This window comes from Cannabis sativa, chromosome 8 (assembly GCF_029168945.1).
Source record: "Cannabis sativa cultivar Pink pepper isolate KNU-18-1 chromosome 8, ASM2916894v1, whole genome shotgun sequence".
Classification (NCBI taxonomy): domain Eukaryota; kingdom Viridiplantae; phylum Streptophyta; class Magnoliopsida; order Rosales; family Cannabaceae; genus Cannabis; species Cannabis sativa.
The window spans coordinates 24,338,433-24,359,959 of NC_083608.1; the positions used below are offsets into that span (position 1 = coordinate 24,338,433).

Sequence of the window (21,527 nt, forward strand, 5' to 3'; positions counted from 1 at the left end):
ATTAAAGATTCTTAAGATATTTTTTTAAGTTAATATCTTTTCGAATATTAACTTAAAATAGAATATTTTAGATTTTTTTAGGTTAATATCTTTTCGAATATTAACTTAAAAAGATATCTTCAAATTAAGTGGTTACAACTTAATTTTTGATATTTAATTAAATCTAAATTTGAAATTATTTAAGTTTTAGATTTTTCTATACAACTTAAATTAGATATTTTTCAAATTTTTGTTAAAAAGATACTTAGTCAAATAAGATATTTTCTAGATAGTTATTTCTAGACTACTTATTATTTCTAATATTTAAATAGGAAAATATTATACATTGTGAAATTAATTATTTAAATAATTAATTTTGGTACAATTTTAAGTATATTTTTCCTAGTATTAAACTAAAAATTAATAATTAAGCATTCTCTACACTTAATTATTTATTTCTTGAATTTAATACATTTAATTAACTTGAAAAATTTAAATATCTAAGTTGATTTTCATCATGATACTTAAATATTTATTTTTCATGACACTTAATTAAATAGAAAATTATTTTTAGGTTGAAGTTTAATTTTTCAACTTAAATTTAAATAATTTTCAATATATATATATTTCTTTATTTTACTAATCAATTTCGAAAATTACATTTTATTTATGCAATATTTTCGAATTTTTTATTTTGAAAAATAGATTGAGTTGTAAATTAATTATTTATTTTAATTAATTCTTGGGCCAACTTAAATCAATGATTTTTTTCATCTATTGATTAATTTAAATAAATGAATTTAAAATATATATATTATTAGAAATTGAATTAACTAGTCAAAAGAAAATCTAGATATTTGATATTTTTGCTTGAAGTATTTCTTTTCTATTTTTATTATTTTTTCAAAAATTGTATAATTATACTTAATTTTTCGAAGACAGTAAATATATTCTCAAGGAAATTTTTAAGTTGCTAATTAATATAATTTAATTCAACTTCAATTAATTTCCTTAATATTTATATTTAAGATTATTAGTAAGATGGAAATAATTAATTTTATTTCAATCACCATCTAAGTATAATTTTATAAATATTATATTAAATTCTTATTTTTGAATTTCAATTCTAAATTTCGAATTTAATGAGAATTTATTTTTTAGAATAATAAAGAAAATACATTTTAAAGAATAAGCTTTATTATTATTAAGATATTCGATCTCCATTGTTGGTTTTACATCGCGTTTGTTTTAGTGTAATCCTCCCTAATGGAGGAACGTTCATTAGCAATTCGCACCGTTTAATCTCGAAAGATAAGTAGTTTGTAAGTGTTTTATATGGTATAGATCACCCTAATGGTGGCGACCATATTTGACTTGCAAATTGCGAAACAATGGTAGTAGCTCATAAGATAGAATAGCCTCGACTCTCGCCTAAACGGGACAACGCTGGATTCCAATCTTGATCGAATAAAAGGTTGCTAGAATGTTTAACATTTTAGATGAGCTGACAACTCTATTCAATAGATGATAGCTTTGACTTTCGCCTAAACGGGACACTGATATCAGTTTGTTGAAAAACCTTGGAAATTATTTAGGATTGATTTTTTTTTAAGTATTTTCTCATATCATTCCTACTTGCAATCTGCTTATAATTTCTGAATTGATTTTGTGTTAAACCATTATTAATTACTATTTTTTTATTTCGATTTTTTTGTAGTATCTATCAAAATGAATCCCATGTTATCACTGTTGACTGAAAACAAGCTGAATGGATCTAACTTTAATAAGTGGAATGAGAACATTAATATTGCTCTCATAGGAGAAAGTGCCTTGTTTGTTTTAACTGAGCCGTCACCTGAAGTGCCTGGGGACAATGCTTCCAAAGCTGTGAAAGAAAAGTATGAGCGTTGGCAGAAAGTAAATGACAAAGCTCTATACTTTATGCTTTCTAGCATGGTTGACACCCTCAAAACTCGGTTTTCTAAAACTGAGAAGGCTGCTGAAGTTATGACAAAGTTAAATGAGCTATTCGGTAAGGCATCACTTCAGTCACGCTTTGACGCGACTAAGAAGTACATTAATGCACAGATGGAACCTCATCAAAACGTGCGTGACCATCTTCTCCTAATGTCAAGTTATTTCTAAGAAGCCCAGGATCATGGTGCTAAAATGGACAATGCTACTCAAGTAAGTCTTATCTTGAATAGCCTGACTCCAGCATTTCTACCATACACATCAAATTATGTCATGAATAAGAAGGAAATTGACTTTCATGAATTAGTCAATGACCTTCAAGCTTATGAAAATTTGATTGGAGGACCCAAGAAGAAAGGGAGTAAACTTCACAATCCTAGAAATGGTAATGGGACGATGAAACCTGAAGCAAATGTTGCCTCTGCTTCGAAGCCCAAATCGAAGAAGAAGTGGAAGAACACCAAGAAGCGAACAAAAGCCATGAAGAATAAAAAGGCTGCTCCTTCTGGTGATGCTACACTTAAAGGAAAGTGTTTCTACTGCAATGAAAAAGGTCATTGGAAACCCCAATGTCCTAAACTTCTTGCAATGAAACAAGGTATTTCTATTTATAAACTTTAAGAGTTTTAGTGAATTATTATCCAATTGGATTTATGATTCTGGACTAACTTTGTTTATTTGTTTTCTTCTTCTTATAGGCCAAGCTACTTGAACTCAATTGAGTTGGAACGGAAAGCTGGACCAAGGGTGAAATCGTCCAGATGAAGATGAAGCTCTTCAATTTTTTTTTTTTTTTGAATTAATTGTTTTAGTTTAAAGACAATTTGGATTTCAAATTTTAGTTAGGGATATTTATCACTGTTTCTCTCATATTGTTGCAATACTTTTTTTTTTATTATTAATAAAGTTTCTTTATTTTTCGAAATTCAACATTGCAATTTATGAGATTGAGCTTCATTTAATTTATCTTCATCAACAATTACCACATTATATTTATATGTTTGTATGTGTGAGTGTTTTTATTATTGATGCAAATTCTATTATATTTACAACTCTTCATAGAGTTATATTAAATAAACACTAGAAACTATTTCTATGTTTATTAATAATTGTTAATTCGAATACAATTATTAAGAATTTGTTTAATAAAAGGATCTTTTGATCTGATAGGGGTGGAGAAAAGTTAAGAAAACTATGCAGTTCAACGATCTTTTATATCTAATGAACTCTGGATAGTATTCAACTCCACATAAACTCTATCACACTTAGAGTATAATGATCTTTACAACCTTTAGGGGTAGATCATAATCTCTATATACTTAGGGGTGGAGGTTATCCATAGTACCCTATATGTATATACTTAGGGGTGGAGTCTATTCCACAATTCCCTATGTAACACATATCTTCTTTAAACATGGAAGTAATATAATGAGTCAGCTATTATCAATTTAAATTCTTGATCTTGATTGTATGTTCCATTTCGATTTTACTGTTGTAAGTAAAGTTTTTTGATACCTTTGAAAGTTCTTTGATAAAGTTTCACACTACCTTAATTGAGTGGGAGAATTTTAAAATTCTATACCCATCTTCATTAGGTTGATACTTGTGATAGGTACTTAAGAACACTACTGAAAAGCAAATCTAACCATTCACATGGATAGGAATAGCTTATCAGAATTATGAGAATAAGATAAAGAACTCTAGTTCTAGTCCATTCGAATGACTTGAACCTAGAATTCCTAATCCTCATAAAATTTTATGGTATCCTAATTTTGATTACTTTATCTCTGTCATGTATTTTTCACTTCAAATACTAGTCTGCTATGTTGATGACTTAGTCTTAACTTAATGATTCAGACTATTACAAAAGTCACAACTAGGCAACTCTCCAAACAATCAGAGGTTAAAAGTATTATTTAACCAGACATCTGCTATTGAGTGGGAGCTATCTGAGATGTAATCAAATAGGAAACATTAGAAGATACCCAAGAAAGATTTATGAAAGTGATCTATATGTTAGATATTAAGGAACTGTGTATCAGTTGTCCTTGTATCTCACCATCTAATTTCGAGATCTTTGAGATGGTGCTTACTTTGGGGGTGGAGGAATTATTCTATAATAATTCAAGCTCTACCAGAGAAGAACTATAACTTTGTGTATTCGAAAATCAAAGAAAGTTATATCACTGAAGAAAAGTCTACACTGTATTATCCCAATTACATATTTTAAAATATGAGAGATATGTCTTTTGTTTATTCAGATGTACTCTTAAAACAGTAAAGATTTCAGTATCGCTTGATGAGTAAAGCATATAGTAAAGGATGTTTCATAAGTGTATTTATGAACTAGTTTCCAGAAGTTTGGGTGGATTCAATTATACTACACTTGATCTAAAGATCAAGGCATCAGATTGACCTATTTGCACAGTTTGTTTTATATTAGTGCAAGTGGGAGTTTGTTGGGTTTTATGCCCTAAATAAAACTCTTTACAATCTGGTTAGTTATCAACACAAGAAATTTGAAGTGATTGATGTTTGCATGAATTTTACATGCTAATGGTTTAATATGTTTATTACATTCACACACACAAAATCAGTTAAATCCAGATCATATGTTTATTCACAATTACAGTATCGTCAACACAGTGGAATGTGATTGTGATCATATGAATCAAAAGTCTTGGTCCCTGTTTCATTAGTGTTATTGGATTTACACTAATGTGATAATCAGCGATGATGTGTACTTACACTTGGAGTAAGTGTTATGTTCTTTCCAGGACATTAGTAAAGTATACTAGTTTCGAATGTATGGATTATACATTGGACTGGACCGATATTGCAACTAAGTTAAGGTATTACAAACTTACCGTTATATATATCTTTCCAAGTCAATATCAGTAGTTGATCTTAAGATTAAAAGAATCTAAATCCTGGTATGCTTAGGCTCAACTCAGGAGTGCTATTCATGTTCTTTGATTTATTAGTTAAGCCTACTTTTAGGTCAGGGTGATACGTATATTTTGGGAACATGATAGTATGATTGAGTGGGAGTGCTGAACATAAATATGGAATCTATAGCTTCTACTGGTGTATAGAAGTCAAGTGATGATTCCCTTCGAGCTTAGCAAATAGAAGTAAATGGATGAGCTCTTGTTTAACTGACTAATCATTAGATCACTAAACACCATTTACAGGTAGCTAAGTATTTTAAGGGGCAAAATACATTGAGGGGTGAGAACGGTAAAGAAATCCCATCTCGATGTAGATCATCTATATAAAGGATCTTTAAATCACAATAAGATTATAACAATGGTTAAATGAGATAGCATATTGATATCGTGGAACATATAATATGCTCTATATAAGTCTGAGAGTGCAATTCTAAGTTCTAAGAGTGGATTCAACGAAGAATTAATAAGTAGGAATTTACTTGGTAAATTTGGTTCACTTATTGGAAGCTCAGCATATAGATCCATGGTCCCCATTCTAGTTGAGAACATTTTGCTTCTAAGACTCATTAATTGATTGGTGATTGATCAATTATAATTCTAAAGTTAGACTATGTCTAATTTTATGAATTTTCACTAAGCAAGGGTGAAATGGCCTTTCCTTAAAAAATCATGTTGAAATTTGATTTTCCAGTCGAATTTACCTCTTAAATCATGAAGTGCCTCACCACTGCCACTTACAAATTTAACATCAATGGCCAAGCACTGGGCCAAGTTGTTCCTACTTAAGGTATTAGGCAAGGGGATCCTTTATCCCCTTACATCTTTCTCCTTTGCTCTGAAGGCCTTTCCACAAGAAGATTTTGAGGAAAGGGCAGTGGGAATAAAAATTTCCCAAACTGTCCCAAAAATATCCCACCTCCTCTTTGTTGATGACAATATCCTTTTCTATAGGTCCCACATTCAAGCTTATAATGCCATCAAAGACAATCTTGCAACTTATGAGTCAGTCTCGGGGAAACTCGTAAATTTCAACAAATCCTCTGTTTTCTTCTCCCCCAACACTATAATTAAACATACCTGCCACTAACAATTTGGATAAGTACCTCGGCTTGCTAAAAATGTGTATGAAACTGAAAAAAATTCGTGTGGCATCGATCAGGTTATAATTGCCAGATTTTTTTATTTTTTTCAAAAAATAATTAGCTTCGGTGCACTAATTTTTTGCTTCAGTTATGAACCGAAGCTATTTTTTTTTTTTGAACTAAAGCAAATAATTAATTAGCGTCGGTTCATAACTGAAGCAAAAAAGATAACTATTTGTGTCTACGGTTATAACGTCGGGTACACCAACCGAAGCACATTCTTTATATGTCACTTAAAAATGAAAGCAAAAAGTCTTTTTTGTAGTAGTGGGCGTCCAGTGAAGAGGTAGGACCTGTGGAGGAGCAGGCATGCCTTCAAAAATGAAAGTCTTAAGCTGGAATGCTCGAGGGCTCAGGAGTGATCGAGCATTCTTAAATCTCCCACTGTTAGTTAAATTATATAAGTCTTCTTTGCTTTCTGTGATGGAGTCCAGGTTATGTAAGGGTGCTATTGACAATATTACAGTTAAGTTGGGTTTTGCCCATGGTTTTGAGGTCCCCTGAGTTAGTTTTGGTGGGGGCCTTCTGTTCTTTTAGAATTCGGACATTGATGTATTTATAACTAACTTTGCAATCAATCATGTTCATTGCTATGTCTCTACAGTCAATTTTCTTAGTTTTAATTTTACTGGTTTTTATGGTGCACCTTGCCCCACAAATTGCCACCATACTTGGCAGATTCTTAATAGAATTAGGATTTCTTGTTTTCCCTTACCTTGGCTTCTTATGAGAGATTTTCATAGTTTTTTGACTTAGGACGATAAGAGTTACGGCAATATTAGAAACGGTCCTTCAGATGCTTTTAGAGACTTTATTAATAAGTTTCATGTCGAAGCCCTTAATTTTCAAGGGTCTCGTATGACTTGGAATAATAACCATGTTGGTCTTAGTAATGTTCAGGAAATATTAGATTGGGCCCTTGCCAATAATCACTAGTTTGTGATTTTTCCTAATGCCTCCTTTAGCCATCTTTATTTTTTGGCTCTCGCCATAGAGCCATCATGGTGAAGTTTGATGTCAAACTTCCAAATGGTAGCCAACCCCTAAAAAATAGGTGTTTTCTATTTGAGAATATTTGGCTTACCGAGCCAAATTGGAATTAGGTCATTTTTAAAGCTTGGGATCACTCAATTAGCAGTGACTCCCCCATCCAAAAACTTGCTTCTACTCAAGATTCTTGTGTTGAACAATTGTCCTAATGGAAGCATAAGTCTTTCTTGGAATTCCCTAAGAAAATTGCCCAAGCCCAACAAAATCCCGAGCAGGCTAGAACATCCCTTGACCATTCTGAGGTTTCCATCCTCAAGATTAGAAGGCTTCAATCTCATTTGGACAATCTTCTTGCCAAGGAGGAAATGTACTGGAAGCAACGTTCTAGAGTTAATTGGCTCTATGCTGGTGATAAGAACACACGTTTCTTCCATATATTTGCTTCCACTAGGAGAAATACTAATCACATTAATCACCAACTCCTTGATGATGGCTCAAAAGTTGTCAATATTGATGACATTCTGTCTGAGATTGAAAGGTACTTTACTGAGGTTTTCACATCACAAAATACCTACGATAGTGCTATGGATCAGGCCTAATCTGGCATAGCTAATTAGCTCTACCCTGATCAGTGTCAGCTCCTTAATTAAGATTTTTCCCCTGATGAAGTTAGGTAGGCCTTATTCCAAATGCCTCTTGATAAAGCCCCTGGAGTTGATGGTTTTAATAATCAGTTTTACCAAAAAAATTGGGCCACTGTGGGCAATTCTGTCACGAACACTGTTATGAGTATCCTCAACAGTGGTGCTGATTTTTCCTATTTCAACACAAATGTCATCACCCTTATCCCTAAAGTTAAATCCCCTTTAACCCCTTTGTTACTTCAGCCCTATTAGCCTTTCCACCACTGTTTCCAAAATTGTCTCAAAAATCCTAGCTAATCGAATGAAACAAGTTCTCAATCCCTTAATCTCCCCAAATCAAAGTACCTTTCTCAAAGGGAGACTTATCTCTGACAACATCCTTATGGCTTAAGAGGTTTTACACGCCATCAAAGGTCGAAAAACTAGTAAGAGTGGTTGGATGGCAGTTAAGCTTGACATAACCAAAGCGTTTGACAGGGTGGAATGGCCTTTCCTTAAAAAATCATGTTGAAATTTGATTTTCCAGTCGAATTTACCTCTTAAATCATGAAGTGCATCACCACTGCCACTTACAAATTTAACATCAATGGCCAAGCACTGGGCCAAGTTGTTCCTACTTAAGGTATTAGGCAAGGGGATCCTTTATCCCCTTACATCTTTCTCCTTTGCTCTGAAGGCCTTTCCACAAGAAGATTTTGAGGAAAGGGCAGTGGGAATAAAAATTTCCCAAACTGTCCCAAAAATATCCCACCTCCTCTTTGTTGATGACAATATCCTTTTCTATAGGTCCCACATTCAAGCTTATAATGCCATCAAAGACACTCTTGCAACTTATGAGTCAGTCTCGGGGCAACTCGTAAATTTCAACAAATCCTCTGTTTTCTTCTCCCCCAACACTATAATTAAACATACCTGCCACTAACAATTTGGATAAGTACCTCGGCTTGCTAAAAATGTGTTTGAAACTGAAAAAAATTCGTGTGGCATCGATCAGGTTATAATTGCCAGATTTTCTTATTTTTTTCAAAAAATAATTAGCTTCGGTGCACTAATTTTTTGCTTCAGTTATGAACCGAAGCTAATTTTTTTTTTGAACTAAAGCAAATAATTAATTAGCGTCGGTTCATAACTGAAGCAAAAAAGATAACTATTTGTGTCTACGGTTATAACGTCGGGTACACCAACCGAAGCACATTCTTTATATGTCACTTAAAAATGAAAGCAAAAAGTCTTTTTTGTAGTAGTGGGCGTCCAGTGAAGAGGTAGGACCTGTGGAGGAGCAGGCATGCCTTCAAAAATGAAAGTCTTAAGCTGGAATGCTCGAGGGCTCAGGAGTGATCGAGCATTCTTAAATCTCCCACTGTTAGTTAAATTATATAAGTCTTCTTTGCTTTCTGTGATGGAGTCCAGGTTATGTAAGGGTGCTATTGACAATATTACAGTTAAGTTGGGTTTTGCCCATGGTTTTGAGGTCCCCTGAGTTAGTTTTGGTGGGGGCCTTCTGTTCTTTTAGAATTCGGACATTGATGTATTTATAACTAACTTTGCAATCAATCATGTTCATTGCTATGTCTCTACAGTCAATTTTCTTAGTTTTAATTTTACTGGTTTTTATGGTGCACCTTGCCCCACAAATTGCCACCATACTTGGCAGATTCTTAATAGAATTAGGATTTCTTGTTTTCCCTTACCTTGGCTTCTTATGAGAGATTTTAATAGTTTTTTGACTTGGGACGATAAGAGTTACGGCAATATTAGAAACGGTCCTTCAGATGCTTTTAGAGACTTTATTAATAAGTTTCATGTCGAAGCCCTTAATTTTCAAGGGTCTCGTATGACTTGGAATAATAACCATGTTGGTCTTAGTAATGTTCAGGAAATATTAGATTGGGCCCTTGCCAATAATCACTAGTTTGTGATTTTTCTTAATGCCTCCTTTAGCCATCTTTATTTTTTGGCTCTCGCCATAGAGCCATCATGGTGAAGTTTGATGTCAAACTTCCAAATGGTAGCCAACCCCTAAAAAATAGGTGTTTTCTATTTGAGAATATTTGGCTTACCGAGCCAAATTAGAATTAGGTCATTTTTAAAGCTTGGGATCACTCAATTAGTAGTGACTCCCCCATCCAAAAACTTGCTTCTACTCAAGATTCTTGTGTTGAACAATTGTCCTAATGGAAGCATAAGTCTTTCTTGGAATTCCCTAAGAAAATTGCCCAAGCCCAACAAAATCCCGAGCAGGCTAGAACATCCCTTGACCATTCTGAGGTTTCCATCCTCAAGATTAGAAGGTTTCAATCTCATTTGGACAATCTTCTTGCCAAGGAGGAAATGTACTGGAAGCAACGTTCTAGAGTTAATTGGCTCTATGCTGGTGATAAGAACACACGTTTCTTCCATATATTTGCTTCCACTAGGAGAAATACTAATCACATTAATCACCAACTCCTTGATGATGGCTCAAAAGTTGTCAATATTGATGACATTCTGTCTGAGATTGAAAGGTACTTTACTGAGGTTTTCACATCACAAAATACCTACGATAGTGCTATGGATCAGGCCTAATCTGGCATAGCTAATTAGCTCTACCCTGATCAGTGTCAGCTCCTTAATTAAGATTTTTCCCCTGATGAAGTTAGGTAGGCCTTATTCCAAATGCCTCTTGATAAAGCCCCTGGAGTTGATGGTTTTAATAATCAGTTTTACCAAAAAAATTGGGCCACTGTGGGCAATTCTGTCACGAACACTGTTATGAGTATCCTCAACAGTGGTGCTGATTTTTCCTATTTCAACACAAATGTCATCACCCTTATCCCTAAAGTTAAATCCCCTTTAACCCCTTTGTTACTTCAGCCCTATTAGCCTTTCCACCACTGTTTCCAAAATTGTCTCAAAAATCCTAGCTAATCGAATGAAACAAGTTCTCAATCCCTTAATCTCCCCAAATCAAAGTACCTTTCTCAAAGGGAGACTTATCTCTGACAACATCCTTATGGCTTAAGAGGTTTTACACGCCATCAAAGGTCGAAAAACTAGTAAGAGTGGTTGGATGGCAGTTAAGCTTGACATAACCAAAGCGTTTGACAGGGTGGAATGGCCTTTCCTTAAAAAATCATGTTGAAATTTGATTTTCCAGTCGAATTTACCTCTTAAATCATGAAGTGCCTCACCACTGCCACTTACAAATTTAACATCAATGGCCAAGCACTGGGCCAAGTTGTTCCTACTTAAGGTATTAGGCAAGGGGATCCTTTATCCCCTTACATCTTTCTCCTTTGCTCTGAAGGCCTTTCCACAAGAAGATTTTGAGGAAAGGGCAGTGGGAATAAAAATTTCCCAAACTGTCCCAAAAATATCCTACCTCCTCTTTGTTGATGACAATATCCTTTTCTATAGGCCCCACATTCAAGCTTATAATGCCATCAAAGACACTCTTGCAACTTATGAGTCAGTCTCGGGGCAACTCGTAAATTTCAACAAATCCTCTGTTTTCTTCTCCCCCAACACTATAATTAAACATACCTGCCACTAACAATTTGGATAAGTACCTCGGCTTGCTAATATTCTTTGGTAGAAGTAAGAAACATTCTTTTGACTCGATTAAGGATAGAATTTGGGCCTATCTTGATAAACGGAAAGGCAAATTATTTTTAAGGGGGGTAAAGGAATTTTTCTTAAAGTTGTCATTCAATCCATACCATCCTATATGCTATGTCAGTTTTCAAGCTTCCCACTTCTTTCTACAATTTTGCTGAAAGACAGATGGCCAATTTCCGGTGGGGATCCAAAGAGGGGGGAAAGAAAAATCTATTAGAAAAATTAGCAATCTATATGTGGCTCTAAGTTTAATGGAGGTCTTGGCTTCCGATCTCTAAGTTCCTTCAATTAAGTTATGCTAGCCAAATAGGCATGGCACATCCAAATAAACCCCCCATCCATGTTGACCACCTTCCTTAAATTCAAATACTTCCCTCATCCAACCTTCCTCGAGGCCAAGATGGGTCATTCCGCATTTTATGTTTGGAGTAGTCTTCAGTGGGGAAAAGCCCTCCTCAAAAAAGGACTTAGATGGAGAATTGGGAATGGAAGCACAATTAGAATTTACCATGATAACTAGATCCCAAACTGCCACTTCCTATCCCCTGCCCTGGACTCTGACCTGTTAGCCCAAGATATGTTTCCAAGAGGGGGCGTGAATTGGAAATTTAAACTAATTTCGGAAAATTAAAACTTTTAACACAAAATTATGCAATTAGTCAATTAATCAAGTAAAAGCAAGTAGTATGGCAAGCAATATATTAAGACAAATAATTAAACTTGTAAAGTAAAGAGTTTAAGGATTAGAAAATGCAAACTCTCGATTTTTACAAGGTTCGGTAGAACTATGCCACCTACGTCCTTGGTCTTCAAAGCTATGGACCTAGCTTTGAGTTCCAATATCGAGCCAAGTTAACGGGCTTGACTAACCCTTACAACCGGGAAATTTTCACCAAGGTATTTCCAAACCTCTTACAATAGTTTCGCACCCCCGAGGACTATTAACCTCTTTCTCGGATTGTTAAAGTGCCAATCTCACTATTTCCGGGTTGTTTACAAAACCGGTGCCAACCTCACCTCAATCACAATATGGAAATGTGTTTGATATACAAGCTAAAATCACTCTAGAAATATGATGATACAATGGAAACCTAGAGTGAAAAGCAAGCACACTTAAGATGAATAAAATCAAATTTTGGCTCAAAGTGTGTGAAAAGTGTTGGTTTGGATTTCAAACTTAGAAGCTCCTTAATCTCACTTAGATAGGTTAGATATATGTAATAAATGCTCAACCAACATGTTTTTTGAAAGAAAAATCGAGTTTATATAGTGTTTGATAAAAAACTAGCCGTTTATAGCCGTTAGCACGTTTCCCGAGGTGGGGTCAGCCATGAACCGGAAGTCCGGATGGGAACCGGAATTCCGGATTGATTGCAACCGGAATTCCGGTTGCCATCCGGAATTCCGCATGACTGACCAGTGGCAAAAGTGCCATTTTTCGGGACTTAAACGCGCATAACTTCTTACTCGATTATCCGATTTCAGAAATTCCAACTTTGTTCGCTTAGTTAAACAAAATGTAATTTAGAAATTCAATCAAAAAAATTTTTGAACTATCGTGTGAGAAAACTTGTTGCACAAGTTAGTGAATGGGCCAAAATTCAAATTTATAAAAACTTAGTGTGCTATGCAAATCACTTTAACAAGACTAAAGTAGATTTATACCATTTAATTTTGAGTAGTCTTGATGTAGAAGAGCCTCCTAGCTTGATTTGCATGTTTTTGATCCCAAGTTGATTTTTCCCGAGAGTTGACCTTGACTTTGACTTTGACTTTGACTTTCGGGTTGACTTTTTGACTTTGGGATTTTGAAGACCTCTTTTGAATAGGGTCTTGAGTTGTTGATCCCTTGATGAATCTTTTGCTCTTGACATGCTTGTTGAGTCCATTTAGTGTTGCTTTTAAAAGTTTGGTAAAAATACCAAAATATTTATTTTCTCTTTTAAATTTGCTACAAAATCAATAAATCATTAGTAACAAATAATAATCAAATATTTGCTAATCATCAAAACAAGGAGATCGAAAAGTTTGAGTTAACATGACCAAGCATGTGTTTTTAGTCTTATCCTTAATTTTGGAGATTGGAATGTTAACAGAATTAACCACCTCTTTTCAAGGGACATCACTCATGATATTCTTTCCCTTACCACCCCTTAATACCCAGAAGCTTGAATCCCTATTTTGACAATATACTAGCTCAAGGCAATATACTGTTAATTATGGTTATCACTTAGCACAAAGAATTCATAGAGCTAGCAGACTAGCACCCTCCAACCCTGACTCAAATGCCGACTAGTGGAAGTTTTTCTGGAACCTTAATATTCCTTCCAAAATCAAGCACTTCACTCGCAGTCTTTGGCACAACACTCTCCCCACTACTATAAACCTGCACTTTAGGAAAAGTCATCCCTCTCCCTTATGTCCCCATTGCAACTTGGATAATGAAACTTCTCAGCATGCTCTGTTAGATTGTAAGGGTGTCAAGAAGGCTTGGACATGTACGTCTTTCTTATCTCTGATTAAAGCCTCAAAAGGAAAACATATCTTTGATACTCTTATTAATGCTAAATCCAAATTTACAAAAGACGAGTTTGAATTATTTCTCTGTATATTGTAGAAAATTTGGAGTAGGAGGAACTCTCTTGTGTTTAGACATTTGAAGGAACGACTCTCTACCATTCAACAAGAAGTTGCGGCCTACCTCCAATCCTATCAACATGCACAAGGAGTGCAGGCTGTTCCCGCACAGGTTGTCACACCAACCACCACTTGGACCCCCCGAGGCAAAACAATTCAAACTCAATGTGGATGGAGTGATTTCAAGAAAAGAAGAAAAAAAAAATATAGGTGTAGGAGCCCTACTCCATAACTCGACAGGCCAAATCATAGCTACATTCGCCAAGAGTACACACCGTATGATGCAGCCAAAAAGTCCAGAAGTATGGGCGTTATTGCAAGCACTACACTTGTGTCAAAGCAATCAAATTTTAATTCACACTGATTGTCTAAACCTTGTCCGCAATATCATTTCATCAAACAATATCTTATCTAATCATGGAGCTGTCATTGATGCTCTTAGAGAAGTGTTAACTTCCTTCCCAATTGTTTCCATTTTGCACATCAATCGGCAAAGGAAAAAAACTACCCATAATCTTGGCCAAATGTCTCTTAGGTTAGTTAGCGCTTGGTTTTGGTCTGGATGTGACCCCTACCTGTGTTCTTTGTAATTCATCAGGTCACTATCCCCTCAAAAAAAAAATTATTAGAGATAAGTTCTGGGACTTTGTACTGAGTAGACATAAGGGTGGACAATGCTTATATTTTTCATAATCTTGGTACAATATCTAATACATTCAGACATTATGAAGCATGTGCTGAAAGCCTTTATAACCGGTTGCATCAAATATATAAAAATTATCTAAACTTTCGGGAAGGACACATGTTACCACATAATTTGTCCATGGATGATAGTTTAGAATCCTCTACGTTTGGTTGGTAATAATCATCTAGAATAGAGAGGAATCTGACGTTCACTCAGTGTTCCTTCTAACCTACGAATGGAGATACGACTCTGAGATCTAGATGATCATCCAGGTCCAAGATAGGCATTGTGAAACATAGCCAAGTGCACTCTCGTACCACCTTGATCCAGGAAGCGAAATGCCACAAAGGAAAATAACTCTATATCAAAGTACTTCCGGACGACTTGTTCTAAATTGGAAACACTTTCAAGTTTAATAAAACTAATTCCTAACAGTAAATAAATGTGTCATATTAATCTACAGTAGTTACAAATTTCATCCATATTCACTTTATAAACATTTTTAATTCTTTAAAAAGAAGAAAAATCATGAGAGAGAAAAATAATTGGAAAATTTCTAAGCATATTCTTTAGAATTAAACCATGATCCACTACCCACACACATATACCTTTAAGTTATTTTAATATATATATATATATATATTTATATATATATATATATATATATATATATAAACCCTTCACCTCATTATACATATAATTACATTTGTATATCCAAATCAAAGTGACCACAACTTTTTTAACAAAAAGTTTAAGAAAAAAAATCATTTAATTGCTCATGAACAAACAAACATTTTGTATGTACTAAATTATAGTTAATCAAAACCCTTTTTGATTCAATAATTAAAGTAGCACTTCACTATTTCCTCAATATATAAGAAATTGATTCTTTAAATATTATTTAGGGCCCTCTTTTTACCTTTTCAAGTTTTCTTTATCTTATTTTGTGGATTCCATGTAGTTACGTTGACATCAGAGCAGAAACAAATAATTCAATAAGATAATGTCTTGACATACATAAATATATGTATATATATGTATAGTGGGTCGATTATAGTTTTGTTCTTAAATTTTCAAAATCCCAGTTAGCAGTGAATCTAAGATTTGGAGCATCATAATCTAGAATATAATTTTCTTCTTTGACCAAGATTCTCATGTAAACTAGCCCCACCTCAACCACTTCCTCCCATGCTTCATCATATAGCATTATATATTTTTGTTGGCTAATTAGCAATTTTTCCCCTCGAACTTTAACATGTACTAAATCATGCCCCTAAACTTTTTTGGCTGTTATAAATTCCCCCTGAATTATTAAGATTGTTAAATTTAAGGACTTTTATCTAATTTCATTCAATTTTACTGTTTCAGTGATTGTTTATGTGCTAAACCATGCTCCCCAAACTTTGATATCTACCAAATCATGCCCCTCAAATTTTGATATATACTAAATCATACCCCTTGAACTTTCATCCATGTTAGAATTTTTTTACTAAAATTAGATAAAAGTCCTTAAATTTAAAACTCTTAATAGTTCAAGGACAATTTTTAACGGCCAAAAAAGTTCAAGGGGCATAATTTAGTACATGTTAAAGTTCGGGGGGAAAAATTGCTAATTAACCATTTTTGTTTACATAATGTATTTGATGGATATGAGTATCCAAAATATTATAACTGCTGTAACAAATAAAGACATCACAAGTTTTGTTTTTCTTGAAAAGTTAGACAGTAGGCATATATTGAAAAAAGTTATTTACGATTTTTGCTCAAAAATTATGAATTATGTATTATTAATATATAAATATAGGGCAAGACTATGGTAGGACCTAACAAAAGTTCCCTACCGGTAGGAAACTTTTTTTAACCATTGATTTTAAATTGTGTGGTTATTAAGATATAAGGTGTATACTCTTACAATAGGACTGCTTGTATACAATTAAAATTTTATACATATTATAATAATATTTAATTATATATTTAATTTAAAAAATAAAATAATATTAATAATTAAAAAAATTATTAATTTTTAATTTGAATTATTATTTTTTTTAAGTTAACTCTCATGTAAATCTTGACAGTTTCCGCACTAATATTATTGTTATTCTAATTTTTCTTCTCACTCAATATATTAAACTAGTGTGTTTTTCTTTTTTTTTTTTTCCTTTTATTTATTTTTCTTTTTTTTTTTGGTTAGAAAATTTCTTTTTCTTTTATTCATCAATAAATTTTAGGAGTTTTTTTATCAAGTCATTTTTTTTTATCAATTTTGACTATAATATTACGTTGTATTATTATTATTATGACAAATTGATTTGGATCACTTAAGAATTTACAGTAAAAACATCAACAATTGAAGTGGGAACCTCTATTTTTTTTTTTTTCATTTTATTGATTAATAAATTTTATGGGTTTCTAGATTAGCATCTTTTTTCTTATCGTCGGAGTAATTGCCGATGTCGAAAAAGTCGTTAGAGCTGCTGCATGTAGGGGTGTTCATCAAACCTCTCAAACTGTTCAAATCGCCCACACTGCACCATACCGCAAAAAAATGTGGTTCGAAATTCTTTGCGGCGATTTGAATTTTCCTAAACTACGCAGTGCAGTGCGATTTACAGTTTTGAATTGTTAATATGTGGTTCAAACCGCACCGCATCGCATATTATAAAAATTTCAATTTTTATATTTATTTAATATGTGAAGGCCCAACCTAAGCCCACTATTTTTTTTTTTTTTTGCTGAAAAAAATATTATTGTATCGTTGAAACTTAAATTTTTTTTTCATATTTTTTTTCAAGTCTTATGATATTTTTGACAAGTGTTGCTCAAACTTTGTTGTATTTGTAATAATTTAATTATTTAGTGATAGTCCAAATTGCAAAATCTGCATACACCGTACCACACCATTTTTTGCAGTGTGATTTTGGCGGCTTTTTAGTTTCGCGCTGCAGTTTGGGAAATTAGAAAAATACATGTGCGGGTTGGTTTGAAAAATAGTCAAAAACTGCACCACCCGCATCGCGAGCACCCCTAGCTGCCGACACTGAAAAAGTCATCGAAATTGGTATTGTCGCCAGAAAAATTACTGAAAAAATTACCAGGAAACCGATTTCTTGATGAAGGAACCAGTTTCTTGGTGATATATTTTTTTATGACACATTAATATTTTTTTCATTTTTAAAATTATATACATATTTTTTTAAAACATATTTTTTTTAATGATAAAGAAAATATATTATTTTAAAGTGAACGTACAAAATAAAATGAATTCTAGCTAATATTTTTATAAAGTTAAAAAAAAAAAAAATTGCATATATTCTAATCTTTAGTTAATTTAATAGAGAAAACATGTATATTTGGAAAGAAGAAAAAAAAGAAAAAAGAGCAAATACAATGCCCAAAACAAACAAAATCGTTCGTATATGCAATCTAAACGAAGGCAGAAAGCTCACAAAGTTTTCAATCGACACGTGGCGAGTCCTCTGCCCCTCTGCCAGCAGCACTATACCCACCAGCTGCAAATATAAAAAATCTGCTAAATATGTCTTAACAAAAATTATCAACACTTACATTTATTTAACTTCTGATTGGCTCAATTTCTTTCCCCATAGCATGCGGAAAAAATAAGGAGCCCCACAATAAATTTACCCTATATATATATATATATGAGTTGCATATTATTGTGTTAAATTTTCTTAAATATTCACAAAATTATTATATATCACACTAACGAAATGTTCTTATAGGTTATTCATATATGTGGCATTGTCATACTAATGCTAATGTTAACGTATATTTTCGTTAATTAAATTTGAGCCTCACGATGATAATTCAAAACAGAAAAAATAAAAGTTATAGAAAAATAATATATGAACACGGGGATTTTTTACGTGGTTTTGCAGTTAAAATTCTGCATAGTCCACGAGTCAATCTTATTCAGAATTATAGGTATTTTTTTAGGGCCTCTTTCGTAAGAGTGTTTTCGTCCCTTTTTTGAGATTATTTGCCACTATTTATAATTTCATAGTGGCAGTTAATTACAAAGCTGACCAAAATATGATTACAGTCATTATCCTTAAAATTATGGAATCTGATTACATATCACAAAATATAAATGCGGTGTATGATTTTGAAAATCATATAGCTGTGATTTTCCGCTTTTACTGGGTCAAGAATATCGTGTATTAAACACGTCTTTAATTGTTAACCTGGAGATGTCTCGACAGAAACTTGATTGGAGTGATCCCAATGGCGAGCTGGAACTATTCTTCTTTCCGAGGTCGACAAGATATGTCTTACGTCGATCGCGGGTATACAGAAATTTTCTGACTTGCCAGGGTTATGAGCCTCGCTCTTGTTAGCTACGAGGAAACCATAGGAAGTTTTCTCATAGCGAGATGGTCATCTTGCATTCTTGTTCTTCGAGCCAATCCAATTTTTACACTTAGTTTGCTTATTATAAGCTAAGGTATGTGTTTCTTTTCTTTGGTGCCTCGTTATTCTCCTTTGGCGACATATGGTTTCTCGTTAATACTCTAAGTACAAGTTCGTACATTGATTTCTCGCCTAAGACTTTACAGTCAGCAAGTTACAAATATACTCTGATACTTACGCAATTAATGAGTTAACCGAATTTTGAGTATAACATTATGACTTATGTATTCTTAATATATATATATATGAGTTAATATTGTGTTAAATTTTTTTAAATATTCACAAAATTATTATATATCACACTAATGAAATGTTGTTATAAGTTATTCATATATGTGCCATTGTCACACTAATGCTACATATGTAATTTAGAATTGTCAAGTACTCTGATATTCCACAAGAAATAATATTGGTATTATCTTAGGTGAGATTATTTTAAAAAATTACTAATACCGAGCCAGAATCAAGATATAATGTATACATTAAATCATAAAATAAAAAAAAATAGAAAAATACCTCTTTAAGTCTATCAAAATTCCTTATTATGTTTTCATATAATGAAAACCTTCACCATAGTCTTCTAAGTCAAATTCTTAACACACAAAAATTAGTGTGGTACTAATAATGATCACAGTGTCTAATTTAGTATACGTTCTTGATGTTCTCAACATATTGAAGAAGAGAATGAAGAACTCATTTTAGGCTTAACTTTAAACTACGGTAATATAGAATATGGTATAAAAAATCTTACTCAATTAATTATAATTTTGGTTTAACTATTTTAAGATATTTATTTTTTAAAACAATAATTAATATTATTTAAATAAATATCCTAACATATTTTGATATAGATATTTGTTCAATTTTTTTTTTTTTTTTTTTTTTGAAAGTAAAGACCCAAAAGTTAGAGGAGAAAAGGGTAGGGGTCTTGGCTATTCCAACTCCATGTGTTATCTAACCCTATGGACATTTGTGCCAAATTATGAGCTTCTGTATTCCCTTGCCGCCTAGTGTGGTGAAGGGTTACAGTGGGAAGCGAAGATAACATCCGTCGAATAGCATTGATGATGGTTCCATAGCTTGAAAGATTTTCATTGGTTGATTGTAGATCCGTGAGGAGGTTTTTACAATCCACTTCGATATGTTGAATGTTAAGTCCATTGTCACGACACCATTTAAGACCTTCCAACAAAACCCAGCCTTCTGCTACTTGAGGTTGCATCTGTCCCATTCGATTGAAGGTTGTTGCTGCAAGTACTTTTCCAGAGTGATCACGAACTAGAGCCCCACCTCCTGTTCTGTTCTGGTGAGTAAATACAGCAGCATCCGTATTGAGTTTGAGGGTGCCCACTGGTGGCGGTTCCCAAGCCAAAAGGTTAAGGTCTGTGGTAGATTGGGTCTGTGTCCTCCGCTTATCCTGAGCTGCTTGATAAAAGTCCAAATAGTCTTGAGCTTCTTGTTCAATGCGCATTGGCTTCGACTCTTGGTTCCTGAAAACAGCTGCATTTCTTGCATTCCAACACTTCCATAACATGCAAAGAAAAAGGTTAAAGGCATCTTTGGAAAAATTAAGCTGTATGTATAAAATGATATCTAACATGTTCAAGTGTTTGATGCCCTTAATGGCAGAGTTGAAAAACGTACCTGACCAAGCCTTCTTCATAAACTTACACTCAAACAAAGCATGCTGCACTGACTCATAACAAAGATTACATCTAGGACAAACAGGAGAGCTAAGGCAGTGCCTATGATAAAGATTTTCAGCAGTAGGAATGGAGTTTTGAGCAAGCCTAAAAATAAAGTGTCTAATCTTAGGAGGTATTGAGAGAATCCAGAGGGACTTCCACCAACGGGTGAGGGTTTCCATGTTTGAGGATGAAGGTTATGTCAAGTTGGTGGCTTGTTTTGCAACATGGTAGCAAGTCTTAACAGAATAGTGTCCTGAGGGGGATTGCTGCCAGAAGTAGGAATCTGGTTGGGAAAGATCAGGCGGAGGAAGGGACAGTACGTCATTAATGGTGTCCTGCTGGAAGTGAGTTTGTAGTAAGGGAATATTCCAATCCCCATTGGGAAGAAGAAGATCGGAAACATGAACCAGAGAAGTTGGGATTTGAGAAGGAATGAAACGGTGGTTAGGAATCCAAGGATCTAGGATACTGGTGTTAGCCCCATTCCCTATTCTTTTGCATAGGCCAGTTTTGAGAAGAGATTTACCCCAATGGATACTGTGCCAGACATAAGAGGGAGAGTGCCCCAGGGATGAGTCTAAGAAGGGTGTTCTGGGGAAGTACTTGGCTTTAAAGAGCTGAGTGAGAAGAGGTGACTGGTTTGTTTGAATTCTCCAAGCCTGCTTGGCAAGCATCGCTTGATTAAAAGGTTTAAGAGATCTAAAGCCTAATCCCCCAACACTTTTGGAATTACACAAGGATTTCCAATTCTTCCATTGAAGTTTGTGTTTACCGTCAGCAGCTCCCCACCAAAAGTTTGCCATTTCTTTTTC

The 21,527-nt window shown here is 33.8% G+C and overlaps 1 protein-coding gene across 1 annotated transcript; it reads right to left on the bottom strand.

Moving 5' to 3' along the window:
• Window positions 1-19,931: 19,931 nt before the first annotated feature.
• On the bottom strand, window positions 19,932-20,894 carry LOC115723746 (uncharacterized). Its single transcript, XM_030653222.2, has one exon. It carries the CDS (start codon window positions 20,892-20,894, stop codon window positions 19,932-19,934), a length of 963 nt encoding a protein of 320 aa, XP_030509082.2.
• Window positions 20,895-21,527: the final 633 nt, after the last annotated feature.